This window comes from Trichoderma camerunense (genome assembly GCF_050948025.1).
Source record: "Trichoderma camerunense strain CBS 138272 chromosome Unknown V8C40scaffold_3, whole genome shotgun sequence".
In the NCBI taxonomy this organism is placed as follows: Eukaryota; Fungi; Ascomycota; class Sordariomycetes; order Hypocreales; family Hypocreaceae; genus Trichoderma; species Trichoderma camerunense.
The window spans coordinates 199,297-210,137 of record NW_028145367.1 but is presented as its reverse complement, the minus strand read 5'-3'; the positions used below and the strand labels follow the sequence as shown (position 1 = coordinate 210,137).

Here is a 10,841-nt window from a genome sequence, read left to right as displayed (position 1 = left end):
GGCGGTTAGTGCTACTTGCGAGACTAGCCCCGTTATGAGATTAATGGAAACTCAAAGGAAAAAAAGCAGAAAAAAATCCAATCTTTTGCTAGCGGATCAAGTTACCCGCGAGCTGTGCAAATTGTGAGAAGACATCAAGTACCTACTTCAATTACTCATACTGGATTAAGCAAGCCTGTAAACAAGGAAGCTATATTTGTTCTTCATCTCATTCATCCTTTATTGGAGGAGGCTCTTCTTTTCCCGATAATACACAGTACAAGAAGCTCATATCTTATACTGAACATTCACTTTCCCTAACATGGCAGAAAATGGCAACTCAGGTGCGCCTCCATTGGAGGTCACCAATGCGGTGCTCGTCAAATCAGAGGAAATGCCAAAAGACGCACAGAAAGTAGAAGAACTCGACTTCAATAAGCTAAAGGGACCTATTACTGCAGAGGATTTATTCCTTGGAATGAAAAATATGGGATTCCAGGCAACTTCAATGAGTGAAGCCATTAGGATTATCAACGACATGGTCAGTACCTATGAGAGAAAAGAGTTCCTTAAGAGGAATCTAGTATAGCTAACGCCTCATAAAGAGAGCTTGGAGAGACCCCGAAACTGGCGATAAGACGACAATTTTCTTGGGATACACTTCCAACCTTATTTCATCCGGTCTAAGGGGTGTCTTGCGGTGGCTGGTGGAGCACAAGCATGTCTCATGCATTGTTACAACAGCTGGAGGAGTAGAGGAAGATTTCATCAAGTGTCTCGGCGAAACATACATGAGCTCCTTCAGTGCGAACGGCGCAGACCTGCGAAAAAAGGGCCTCAACCGCATCGGAAACCTCGTCGTTCCCAACGCCAACTATTGCGCTTTTGAGGACTGGGTGGTGCCCATCTTTGACAAGATGCTGGAAGAGCAGGAAGCCAGCAAAGGAACCGAAAACGAGATTCACTGGACGCCTTCAAAGGTTATCCACCGACTGGGCAAGGAGATTAACGATGAGCGTTCAGTGTACTACTGGGCTTATAAAAACGACATTCCCGTTTTCTGTCCTGCCTTGACGGATGGCAGTATTGGAGACATGCTCTACTTCCACACATTCAAGAGTTCGCCACAGCAGCTACGGGTTGATCTGGTAGAAGATATTCGACGCATCAACACTATTGCCGTTCGAGCCAAAAGAGCAGGAATGATTATCCTGGGAGGCGGAGTCGTCAAGCACCACATTGCAAACGCATGCCTCATGAGAAACGGTGCTGAATCAGCCGTCTATATCAACACAGCCCAGGAATTCGACGGCAGCGATGCCGGCGCGCGTCCAGACGAAGCAGTATCTTGGGGAAAGATTAAAATTGGGGCAGATAACGTCAAGGTTAGTATTCTCCCCCTATCCGAGGCCTCATGAATATAAGCTGATGCGAAGCAATAGGTCTATCTTGAGGCGACGGCATGCTTTCCATTTATAGTAGCAAATACTTTTGCGAAAGACATTTAGACATAGATTAGAGCCACTAAAGTTTTCACCACATTTGCTTCATTGCTTTCAAGAATTTTAAAACGCCTATGATTCCCCAATCAGCTGTCCGAAGCTACTGAGTGCGGAAGCCCAGTCTGAAGCTCCATCCCCCTCTGCCCATACTCCTACAGTCTCTATGCCCTCCAAATCTTCCTCCATATGAGTTTGGCTTGTTGTGCCATCCAAGATGGTAGTCCCCTCCAGTCCTAACACCATTGAATAAAACGCCGCAACTGCTCCTACCCCAGCTTTCTGCGCCACCTCTCGCACAGGGCTGCATTGAAGCAGATGTCTGTTGGCGCTGATGGTCCAGAAAGATTGAAATACAATTTTCTGTTCACGGCAAAACGCTCTAAGCTCGGTCTCATAGCCAGTTCTGTTGTGGAAACGATTCTGCACGACAGCGGGCTTGACGGTCATGCCATTGAACAAAGCTTGTAAGATGGGTAGGGTAGTGTTGGATATCCCAAGGTTCCGAATCTTGTGCGGCGTATAGGTTTCGAGAGTCTTCCACACGGTTATTGTCTCTTGCATAGTATCCATGGGCGAATGGAGCACCAGGCTATCAAGATATGGCTCCTGGCCTTCAATACTGAAATTGGCCAGAGACGACTGCACAGACTGATGAACTTTGTCCGCCAGCGGAGCGTTCAAATCATATGGAGTGACGTTATTCTGCCCAGCCGGGGATGTAAATTTAGTCTGGATCTGTAAAATGTGTCAACCAGAGTGCTCCAGAAAGAGGATTCTTGATGAAATTACTAGGATCGGGTAGTGCATACGAATAAATCCTCTCGTTTAATGAGGCCTTCCCCCACAGCTCGTTTGACAGCTACACTAACACCATGCTCGTCATAGTGTTTGGGCTGAGCCGCAGTGTCGATGGCGCGGAAGCCGGTTTTTAAAGCTAGGTAGACGAGATCCGCGGTTTGTTCCTTCTTCCAGGCAGTGCCGTAGATGAGTTTCGGAATGAGAGTGGAGGTTGTCGATAGCCCAAGAGGAAGATCTCGCGCAAGCCGTGATGCTTGCGCTCCGATAGCTGGACGAGCCATGGTGGAGGAGGGGTAAAGTAAGCTGATGTGGAATGAATGACAATCAGACCAGTGATTTACTTATTTATTCGACCTTCATTATGATGGAGGAGATGATGGAAGCTGGAGGCTTGCATTGTAGAGTAAAGCCTGGAGCTGGTTGTTGTAAGCACATGTCCATTCTCACGCACATAGCAGCGGAGCTCAAGACGCGGGGCAAAGATAGGACGAGGTCACGTCAGGGTTGTCATTATCAGCGTACATATCTACTGTGTACATGTAATCTTCAATCTGTACAAGGGAGATTTTATTTCTTGCTTCTTACATCTTACATCTCAACCTTAACAGCTACACAACAATTGTAGAGCCAACGCTTCTTAACCAATCCTTGTGCCGACCGTCATAGCAGCATATATATAGTCTATCAATCTTCTCCATGTAGCCACCTACTATGCTCTTCAATATTCGGGGTAATTGGCTCCATGAAAAATGACGCCGTCCATTGAGCCTAATTGGATCGCAAGCTGCCAACCCCACCAAGCGCCGATTTTGTCTCCCCGCCGCTAGGAACGTTGCCATGAGGCCATGAGCAGGATTGTGGGTGAGCTATTTGACTATATCCGTCATAATACGGATGCGAGAGAGAGAAATTGCTACCGCGGGGCAACTTTGTCCGCACGACCACCGGACTTATGAGGCTGTTGATTGGCGAGCGCGAGGATCAACCACTCCATCTAGTGTGGAGCGCTTAGCCTTGGCTGGTGGTTTACGGCGAACTCGAAAAGGATCTCGGGTCTCGTAAAAGAGGGCTGAGTGCTAGTGGCCGAGGATATAAAGAACCATCCATTACCTCATGTTTGGGTTAGTTTAGGAGAGCCGTCGTAAACCTTTCATTCAACAACCTCAATCTCAACCTCAACCATAACCACACACTCTCATCCACAATGGCGTCCGGAAACCCTTACACCCTGAAATGGGGCATCATGGCCACCGGCGGCATCGCAGAGAGTAAGTATCTTATGGCTTGAGCCTGCTTGTGTAGGTCGATCGAATCGCTAGAAACTAACACGGTTCATCAGCCTTTTGCAAGGATCTCCTGTGCAGTCCTGCAGTTCGCGGCGCCGATGATGTGCGCCACGAGATTGTTGCCGTGGCCTCCTCCAGCAGCAGCAAGAGGGCGGCGGAATTCCTCCAGAAGATCAACGGTGCTTTTGACGCAAAGACATATGGATCATACTCGGAACTCGTTGTCGACCCCAACGTCGACATCATTTACGTAGCAACTCCCCACAGCCACCACTTCCAGAACACCATGCTGGCGTTGGAGGCCGGCAAGCACGTCTTGTGTGAGAAGGCCTTCACCGTGACCGCTGCCCAGGCCCGAAAGCTGGTTGAGACGGCCAAGGCGAAGAAACTGTTCTTGATGGAGGCTGTGTGGACACGATATTTCCCGTTGAGCATCAAGGTTCGAGAACTCATTACCTCTGGCGAGATTGGCACCGTCTTCCGAACAATTGGTAAGCCATGATTCAAAAAAGCTAAAACACAGAATCACAAGGAAGAAAGGGAACATACTAACGTGCAACCAGGTGACTTGTCGATCAACTCAAACGCAGAGGAGGGTAGCGGCTTGAGTTTCGCAGACTCTCATCGAATGGTCAACCCCGACCTCGCAGGCGGCGCAACTCTCGATCTTGGAGTTTACCCCCTAACCTGGGTGTTCCAGACGCTGTATCACTTACAGCCAGAGCAAGACAAGGAGGCCCCAACCGTGATTGCTTCCAGCAACAAGTACACCACCGGCGCAGACGAGAACACGGCCATCATCTGCAGCTTCCCCGGCCACAACAGCATCGGCATCGCCTCAACGACGATGCGAGCAGACACCGACCCCGAGAACGTCGTCCCGGCGGTCCGCATCCAAGGATCCAAGGGAGAAATCCAAGTCTTCGCCCCGGCCTACCGGCCGACCAAGTACAGGGTGGTCAAGAAGAACGGCGAGGCCCAGACGTTCGACGTCCCCCAGCCCGCGGACCCTGCGCGCAACGGCTGGGGCCACGGCATGTTCTGGGAGGCGGACGAGTGCGCTCGCTGCTTGCGTGACGGCAAGTTGGAGAGCGCCACGTTGCCCTGGAAGGAGAGCATCGTCATCATGGAGACGATGGAGGAGGCGCTGAGGCAGGGTGGTATCACGTATCCGGAGCTGATTACCACCGATGTGTATGACCCCAAGAGCCCTCTCAACACGGGCAATCAGTGAGGGAAAAGGGAGAGTGTGGAGACATACGTAAATAAAGAGTAAAACATAACATCAAATGGTAAATTGGAAAACGCCAGAAAGCTGGATGTCGTGACTAGCAGCTTCGAGAATATGCGTCCTTTGACGTATGTGACAAGTGACATGCCACCCCCATCTAGGAAGTTTTAGATCCGGCACCCATCCCCTGACACGATGGAATGCTCAATCCCACACGGCATCGGGCGTAGTCTTTTGTAGTCAAGTGCTTCGTATACAAGTGAGATAGAACCCGGCCCTTGGACTATGAGCTACCGTATATCCCATGCACGAATAACTGCTTTGCGTAAAGACCAGATTTTCCACCCCATATTTCATCTTCCAGCCCGTCTCACCTCTTGTCCATCAAATATCTGAACATCATAGCTAAATACGGAGTACACGATAAGAAATATGCCGTCTACGATGGAGTCTAATGGAGTCCCAACTATCCATGACCCTTTCCGGGGCAAATGTCCACATCCGCCCATGTCCTCCGCCCTCCCCGACTTGTACTTGTACATGCACCGCAAGGGTGTCCCAACAACCAATGCAGAATTGTCAGGGTGTAAAAGAAAGAAAAAAAGAATACATCACAAGTACTTATCTTTTTTTAAAAAAAGAAAACCAGCAAGGGTCCTCCATCTCGCACAACAACCCAAAAAAACGACAGATTAGCTTTTCGCTGCTTTCCCCCACGCGGATGCCCGCGTACCTAGTAGCGAAAAAATATTGTTCCGCCAACCCAAAAATTTTGTTACGGGCACGCCCACACACGGATGAATTCTTTTTTCTTTCTTTTGTGAACCATTGCACGGATGCCACCCCACTTTCCGTGTTTGAAACTTTGACGACAGACTTACTTTTGGATATCTTGAACGTCAAACGGAGGAGCCATTTTATACAGATCAGATAATACATACGGCCGGCAACACAGATTGGATATTCCGATTCCTTATTTTCGTCTCTCATATTGACATCAATTCATACATACATCTAAGCCATTTACGATTACTTCTCATTCCCGTCCTCATCTCAAAGACAATCTCAATCTCAACCACTCCTCCTCAAAACACCAAAAACCACCACATCACAACTCATCCCCACCCTCACTCCTCACCCACTCTCTCCCCAACAAAATGCAATCCTCCTCACCAGAGGCCTACGAGGCCACCCACGTCCACTCCGTCTACAACGCCATCGCGCCTCACTTCTCATCCACCCGCCACAAACCCTGGCCCCTCATCTCCTCCTTCCTCACCTCCCTGCCCGCCGGCTCCGTTGGCCTCGACGTCGGCTGCGGCAACGGGAAATATCTCCCCGTCAACCCGACCCTGCACATCTTCGGCTCCGACCGCAGCGACGCCCTCGTGCATCTCGCCCGCACAGAGCGCAACGGCGAGGTTGCCGTCGCAGACGCCCTCAGCCTGCCCTACCGCCAGCGCTCCGTCGACTTCGTCATCTGCGTTGCCGTCATCCACCATCTGTCTACGCGGGAGAGACGCCAGGAGCTCATCCAGGCGCTGTTGGATTGTGTCCACAAGGGCGGGAGAGTGCTCGTGTATGCCTGGGCCTTGGAGCAGAGCTCGAGTCGCAGGGGCTGGGACGAAGGATCGGAGCAGGATACCCTGGTGCCATGGGTGATGCGCTCAAAGGGCAAGCCGGATGAGACTTTCGAGCGGTACTATCACCTGTATCGCAAGGGGGAGCTGGAGGAGGATGTGATAGCGGCAGGGGGGCAAGTTCTAGAGAGCGGCTATGAGAGGGACAATTGGTGGGTGACATGTAGCAACCAAGTCTGAAAATACACTTCTTCTAGATATAGTAGTACTTGCACAATGATACCTGGGCAGCAGCCTAAACCACGAGACCTCGAGAACATATTTCCTTGATTGATACAAAGTAAACGCTGCAGACATGCGGTGTGCTAGCTACCTAAATAGAAAAAACAAGAGTGGCTGTGTGCCCAGTGTATGCCAATGCCATTCCTTCATTCCAAATAAAACGCCCATCCGCTCATGTTGCCTGCTCTTTGGCGTCTACCCAGCGGATGCCCCAACATCGATGCCCAAGATGTCCCGTCATCGCCTCCTGTCGGTTCGTCTCATGTACTCTAAGCCATATTAGAATGCCCATCATGTACCAGACCCCCAAAAAAGTTCAAAGCCTTTTCTTTAATCCAAGAAGCGCCTCTAGCCATATCCCGAAAAGAGAGCCAAAACGACAAGAAATGAGGTAAAAAAAACAAAGCCAACATAAAACAGATTCGAGATCGGTCAAATAAATCCAAGATCAAACAAAAATCAAAACCGAGACAAAACCAAATCAAGCAAATCAACAAAACAAAACAAAACAAATAGCAGCTGTCTTAGCGTCCGTGACCGAGCGTATTGTGCTGTTGATACCATCCGTCCGTATCAGTAAGCGTTTCCTGCTTTGAAACACATTCCGTATGCCCCGTCTATTGATGTCAGAGTGAATGTTTGATCCAATGCAAGCTAATTTGCATTGCCTCATTGAATCCATTCAGGTGTGATAAGTGTGTAAGTATGTGAGTCCATGTTCCTTTAACCCAAGTAATGAATGAATGTATCGTCAGTATCCATCGACGTCGCTTATTATAAGCGTCCCTTTTTTTCTTCCCCTTCTTGGGTATGTATGTTTTTTTCTTTTCATGATGCATGTAAATCGTTGGATAGATAGTATGGTGACAAGATAATCTTATGCGAGTCTTCGCCTATGAGCAGCATCGGGTCGTGTCATGTCGGGGCTCGCTCGTCGTTTCGTTCCTGCTTGCTCGAGGGGCACGTAACGAGGCATCGAGGGAGTAGCAATCGCAGGCAGAGAGGTAGGCGTCGGTGGTCCGCTTGGCGGACCATATGGGCTCATTCCCGTGGTCAACTGTGCAACACCTGGCAGAGGACCGGTGTTGTGGGAGGACGGGTGAGGCTGGATCGGAGCCAGGCCAGGACCCGGGCTACGGCGGTAGTCACCAAGAGGGTGTGCCAGAGCGGCAGCAGGCGCCGGTGGTGGCGGCGGCTGCTGCGGAGCCGGTGGTCCTGGTACTACTGTGTGGGGTGAGGGATGGGGTGTCTGATGCATGTGTTGCGGAGGTAGCATTGGTCGCGTTTGCTGTGGGGGAGGCGGTTGGGAGTTGATAGGTCCTCGTCGAGGAGTTCGCGCCGAGGTCATGGGGGGCATAAGCTGGCTGCGGCTGTAGCCCGTGGGAGGAGACGGTGGCCTCATTTCACGGAGAGCGCTGTTATCCTGCGGCTGAATCGGAGCCTGGGCTCGGCTTGCCAAAGCCCTGTTGCTCGACGACTCACTAGTATTGACAGCAGCGAGAGAGAAAGGAACTACACCAGCCCGGCGAGCCATGTCTGCCTCCCCAAGCTGCCAGTGCATAGCTTCGGCTGCTCGCCAGGGGACAGCCAACTCTTCAGCTACCTTGGCCCACATGTCAGACTTGAATCTAGGAGTTGGGAATGTTAGTCAACTCTGTCATGACAAAGATGGAGATGGAGATGGAGGAGAAGGAGGAAGAAGAAGATCGGCAAGCCCATATAAATCAAGAGCTTCTTGCTGCCATGACGCTATCACACATACCTCTCATACAGCCTGGCAAGCTTGTTCTTGCGCTCCTCATCCCACTCACTCCGTCTCTCGAGGTAGTTCTGATAGTGAAGCCGGCAACTAATGGCACTGCGTCCTGGTAGTCGCTTTGAAACATCTTCCCATTTCATTCCTCTGCCCCGCAGCTCAATGATGATGGCGTCCTCCTCAGGAGACCACTTGCTTTGCTTCTTGACTGGCTGATCCGGGACGTGAGGCGTCATACTGCGCCTGTTGCTCGGGATGAGAGCTGGAGCTACAGCCGAAGGCCCAACACGCGGAGGTAGGAGATCATGAGGAGTAGTCGTGGGTGTTGACGGTACAGAGGCAGGTCGAAGCTGTCTTCTAGGGGACGGCACGGGGGATTCGTTTGAAGCGTTTGAGGAAAACCGAAGCAAGGAGGTGATATCCACGGGGCTGGCTGGCAAGCCTCTGCCGCCCATACGGGGCCGGTCAGCAGGTGCGCCAGAACCGCGGATCAGGTCGAAACTGCCGTGTGCGACCACGTTGAACGACGTTGGTGGCCCTGCCTGCAGGAGGCAGAGCGGCGACTGGCTCTGGAGTTGAGCCAGCTCAGCGACTGCCTGATTAAGCCCCGGCGTGGGCTATGCAAATGAGGCGATGAAAGAGGCCCGGCGTAGCAGGACCCAGTGAGGTGGCAAAGCTGGGTCAGCAAATGTGCAGGCACACGCAGTTCGAACGATCGTCGATGAGTATCCCCGGGCCTGGTTGGGTTGCTGCTAGAGAAGAACCAGAGAAGGCAGCAAACGAGACTAGGCGGACTCGCGTTGTGTGAGAGAGGAACCACGGCGCCAGAGGCAGGAACTGCAAGGAGGAGGACTGGACAGCTTGTGTGTCCTAGTGTTGAGAGGATACAATAATAAGCACACGGGAGTTGAAGATAAGCAAAAAGAGTCGAGGCTCGGATGTGCCAACTTGTAGGTACCGCGAAAGGGGGGGAAGAGCACGAGGGAAAGAGAAGGATGGTACTGTCTCAGAAATGAATACAATGGGCTTCTGGCAACGAGTGAGTTTATGAAGACAAAATGCCAACATGATTGGCGTGCCGGGGGGGTTCATGGAGCCAATGGGGGGGACCATGAGAGGAGTCGATGAAGCAGAGCATGGCCCGGCGGCAACGGGCCACTACGTCAAGACCAGACCAGGACCCTGCCACTAGATCGGGTTGCCGTGCCTGTAGGAAGGAGAGAGGCCTTGGGAGAGTCACAAGTTCCATCTCGACAGTCCCATGAGAGAGGAAACGTCAGATGTGCTAGGCAGGGGTGGCGAGGACCCAGCGCTGGGGACAGGGCGGACGCCAGTCGGGAAGCCACTTTGTTGGTGCAGACGAAGGAAGCGGGCAAGCAATTGAGCAGCCCAGGGGTGTCCAAAGGAAACAGGAAGAGTCAAAGGAAAAGCTGATTGGCTTCTAGACACCAGCTGGACTGGGGGAACAGAGAACGGTGGGGGAGTGTGAATTGGGAACCAGAGCATTCAAGGGGGGGCCAAAAAAAAGATGGCATGTTGGAGCTGGCCCTGGACTGGTTTGCATGCATGGAGAAGCAAGCAACATGATTGAGCCTGGGGTTGTGAGCTAGGACGGGCCCGAGCAACATAGGGCTAGCTCCCGGTAAATAATGAATCAATTAATTAACACTGGCGCTAGAGTAAAAAGAATGGCCCGGTAGTGAGGCGGGAGATTGAGGAGGGAGGACGGCTGATGGAAGAGGACAGCACGGCTCGCTGTGGACAGTGTCCGGAATAATATTGACGGACTGACCCAGACCAAGCCAGGTCAAGTTAGGGCAGCATCAAAAGGAAGAAGGGTGAAACTGGGAAACTGGGAGAAATGGAAGGCGTAGAATAAGAGAGAAAAAGGAAAAAGATGGGGAAAAAATTAATAAAAAAAAAAAGAAAGGAAAGGAAACACAAACCAGCACACAGAGCAGGGGAGGGGTGCGGCTGAAGACAAAAGCAGCAAATAGTCTCCAAGCCAAAAAAGCAACGAGACCAGAAACCCAGCTTGCTCGAGGCACTCTCCAGTCCAGCTGTTGAAGTTCAAGTCGGTGAGCAAGAGTATGGCGGTGGCTGTCTAGCCGTCCAGAAGTCGTCAGGCGAATTGCATGGAGACGTCCATCGGTAGCTAATCAGATCAGAGGCTCGCTGGTCTTGGGCTGTTGCAAAGTGGAGGAAGCCGGGTCGGGTTGGGAAATCTGGCAACGTCGTGGCCTCTCGTTTGTATCGTTCGTCCAGTGGCTGAAGAGAGACAGTGGCGGGACCGCGTGGGTTCAAATGCCGGACGGTGCGTCATTGAATCACCGAGTTTCCATACCATTCTGCCCATGCATTGCCGCAGTCGAGCAACGGTTTGTCGTCGTCGTGTCGTTGAGCCAAGCCCCTTGCTTGCCTTGTAAG

At 51.6% G+C, this 10,841-nt stretch overlaps 6 protein-coding genes across 6 annotated transcripts; 3 read left to right on the top strand and 3 right to left on the bottom strand.

Annotated features, from left to right (window-relative positions):
- The first annotated feature begins 70 nt into the window (after window positions 1-70).
- On the top strand, window positions 71-1,520 carry V8C40DRAFT_135321 (Deoxyhypusine synthase). The gene is made up of 3 exons (XM_083211117.1): window positions 71-520; window positions 585-1,364; window positions 1,422-1,520. Exons 1-3 carry the CDS (start codon window positions 302-304, stop codon window positions 1,485-1,487), a joined length of 1,065 nt encoding a protein of 354 aa, XP_083076710.1. The 5' UTR covers window positions 71-301; the 3' UTR covers window positions 1,488-1,520.
- V8C40DRAFT_234745 (NADP-dependent oxidoreductase domain-containing protein) lies at window positions 1,423-2,746 on the bottom strand. The gene is made up of 2 exons (XM_083213695.1): window positions 2,291-2,746; window positions 1,423-2,216 (listed from the first exon to the last, which is right to left on the bottom strand). Exons 1-2 carry the CDS (start codon window positions 2,558-2,560, stop codon window positions 1,554-1,556), a joined length of 933 nt encoding a protein of 310 aa, XP_083076709.1. The 5' UTR covers window positions 2,561-2,746; the 3' UTR covers window positions 1,423-1,553.
- Window positions 2,747-3,380: 634 nt separating this feature from the next.
- V8C40DRAFT_234741 (Gfo/Idh/MocA family protein) lies at window positions 3,381-4,892 on the top strand. The gene is made up of 3 exons (XM_083213694.1): window positions 3,381-3,547; window positions 3,619-4,056; window positions 4,129-4,892. The coding sequence occupies exons 1-3, from the start codon at window positions 3,484-3,486 to the stop codon at window positions 4,797-4,799; spliced, it is 1,173 nt and encodes a 390-aa protein (XP_083076708.1). The 5' UTR covers window positions 3,381-3,483; the 3' UTR covers window positions 4,800-4,892.
- Window positions 4,893-4,955: 63 nt separating this feature from the next.
- On the bottom strand, window positions 4,956-5,364 carry V8C40DRAFT_234739 (uncharacterized protein). Its single transcript, XM_083213693.1, has one exon. The coding sequence runs from the start codon at window positions 5,336-5,338 to the stop codon at window positions 5,150-5,152; it is 189 nt and encodes a 62-aa protein (XP_083076707.1). The 5' UTR covers window positions 5,339-5,364; the 3' UTR covers window positions 4,956-5,149.
- A 97-nt stretch (window positions 5,365-5,461) lies between these two features.
- On the top strand, window positions 5,462-6,740 carry V8C40DRAFT_135290 (tRNA (carboxymethyluridine(34)-5-O)-methyltransferase). The gene has a single exon (XM_083211116.1). The coding sequence runs from the start codon at window positions 5,954-5,956 to the stop codon at window positions 6,614-6,616; it is 663 nt and encodes a 220-aa protein (XP_083076706.1). The 5' UTR covers window positions 5,462-5,953; the 3' UTR covers window positions 6,617-6,740.
- Window positions 6,741-7,437: 697 nt separating this feature from the next.
- On the bottom strand, window positions 7,438-9,076 carry V8C40DRAFT_135287 (SANT/Myb-like DNA-binding domain-containing protein). The gene is made up of 2 exons (XM_083211115.1): window positions 8,421-9,076; window positions 7,438-8,286 (listed from the first exon to the last, which is right to left on the bottom strand). Exons 1-2 carry the CDS (start codon window positions 8,867-8,869, stop codon window positions 7,536-7,538), a joined length of 1,200 nt encoding a protein of 399 aa, XP_083076705.1. The 5' UTR covers window positions 8,870-9,076; the 3' UTR covers window positions 7,438-7,535.
- Window positions 9,077-10,841: the final 1,765 nt, after the last annotated feature.

Bases quoted from the DNA above. Each gene is read 5' to 3' on its own strand.
- V8C40DRAFT_135321 (XM_083211117.1), top strand. From the start codon at position 302: ATGGCAGAAAATGGCAACTCAGGTGCGCCTCCATTGGAGGTCACCAAT. The intron at 521-584 runs GTCAGTACCTAT...CGCCTCATAAAG, and splicing joins TTAGGATTATCAACGACATG to AGAGCTTGGAGAGACCCCGA. The intron at 1,365-1,421 runs GTTAGTATTCTC...GCGAAGCAATAG, and splicing joins TTGGGGCAGATAACGTCAAG to GTCTATCTTGAGGCGACGGC.
- V8C40DRAFT_234745 (XM_083213695.1), bottom strand. From the start codon at position 2,560: ATGGCTCGTCCAGCTATCGGAGCGCAAGCATCACGGCTTGCGCGAGAT. The intron at 2,217-2,290 runs GTATGCACTACC...CACATTTTACAG, and splicing joins TTAAACGAGAGGATTTATTC to ATCCAGACTAAATTTACATC.
- V8C40DRAFT_234741 (XM_083213694.1), top strand. From the start codon at position 3,484: ATGGCGTCCGGAAACCCTTACACCCTGAAATGGGGCATCATGGCCACC. The intron at 3,548-3,618 runs GTAAGTATCTTA...ACGGTTCATCAG, and splicing joins CACCGGCGGCATCGCAGAGA to CCTTTTGCAAGGATCTCCTG. The intron at 4,057-4,128 runs GTAAGCCATGAT...ACGTGCAACCAG, and splicing joins CACCGTCTTCCGAACAATTG to GTGACTTGTCGATCAACTCA.
- V8C40DRAFT_234739 (XM_083213693.1), bottom strand. From the start codon at position 5,338: ATGTACAAGTACAAGTCGGGGAGGGCGGAGGACATGGGCGGATGTGGA.
- V8C40DRAFT_135290 (XM_083211116.1), top strand. From the start codon at position 5,954: ATGCAATCCTCCTCACCAGAGGCCTACGAGGCCACCCACGTCCACTCC.
- V8C40DRAFT_135287 (XM_083211115.1), bottom strand. From the start codon at position 8,869: ATGGGCGGCAGAGGCTTGCCAGCCAGCCCCGTGGATATCACCTCCTTG. The intron at 8,287-8,420 runs GTATGTGTGATA...CCCAACTCCTAG, and splicing joins CTTGCCAGGCTGTATGAGAG to ATTCAAGTCTGACATGTGGG.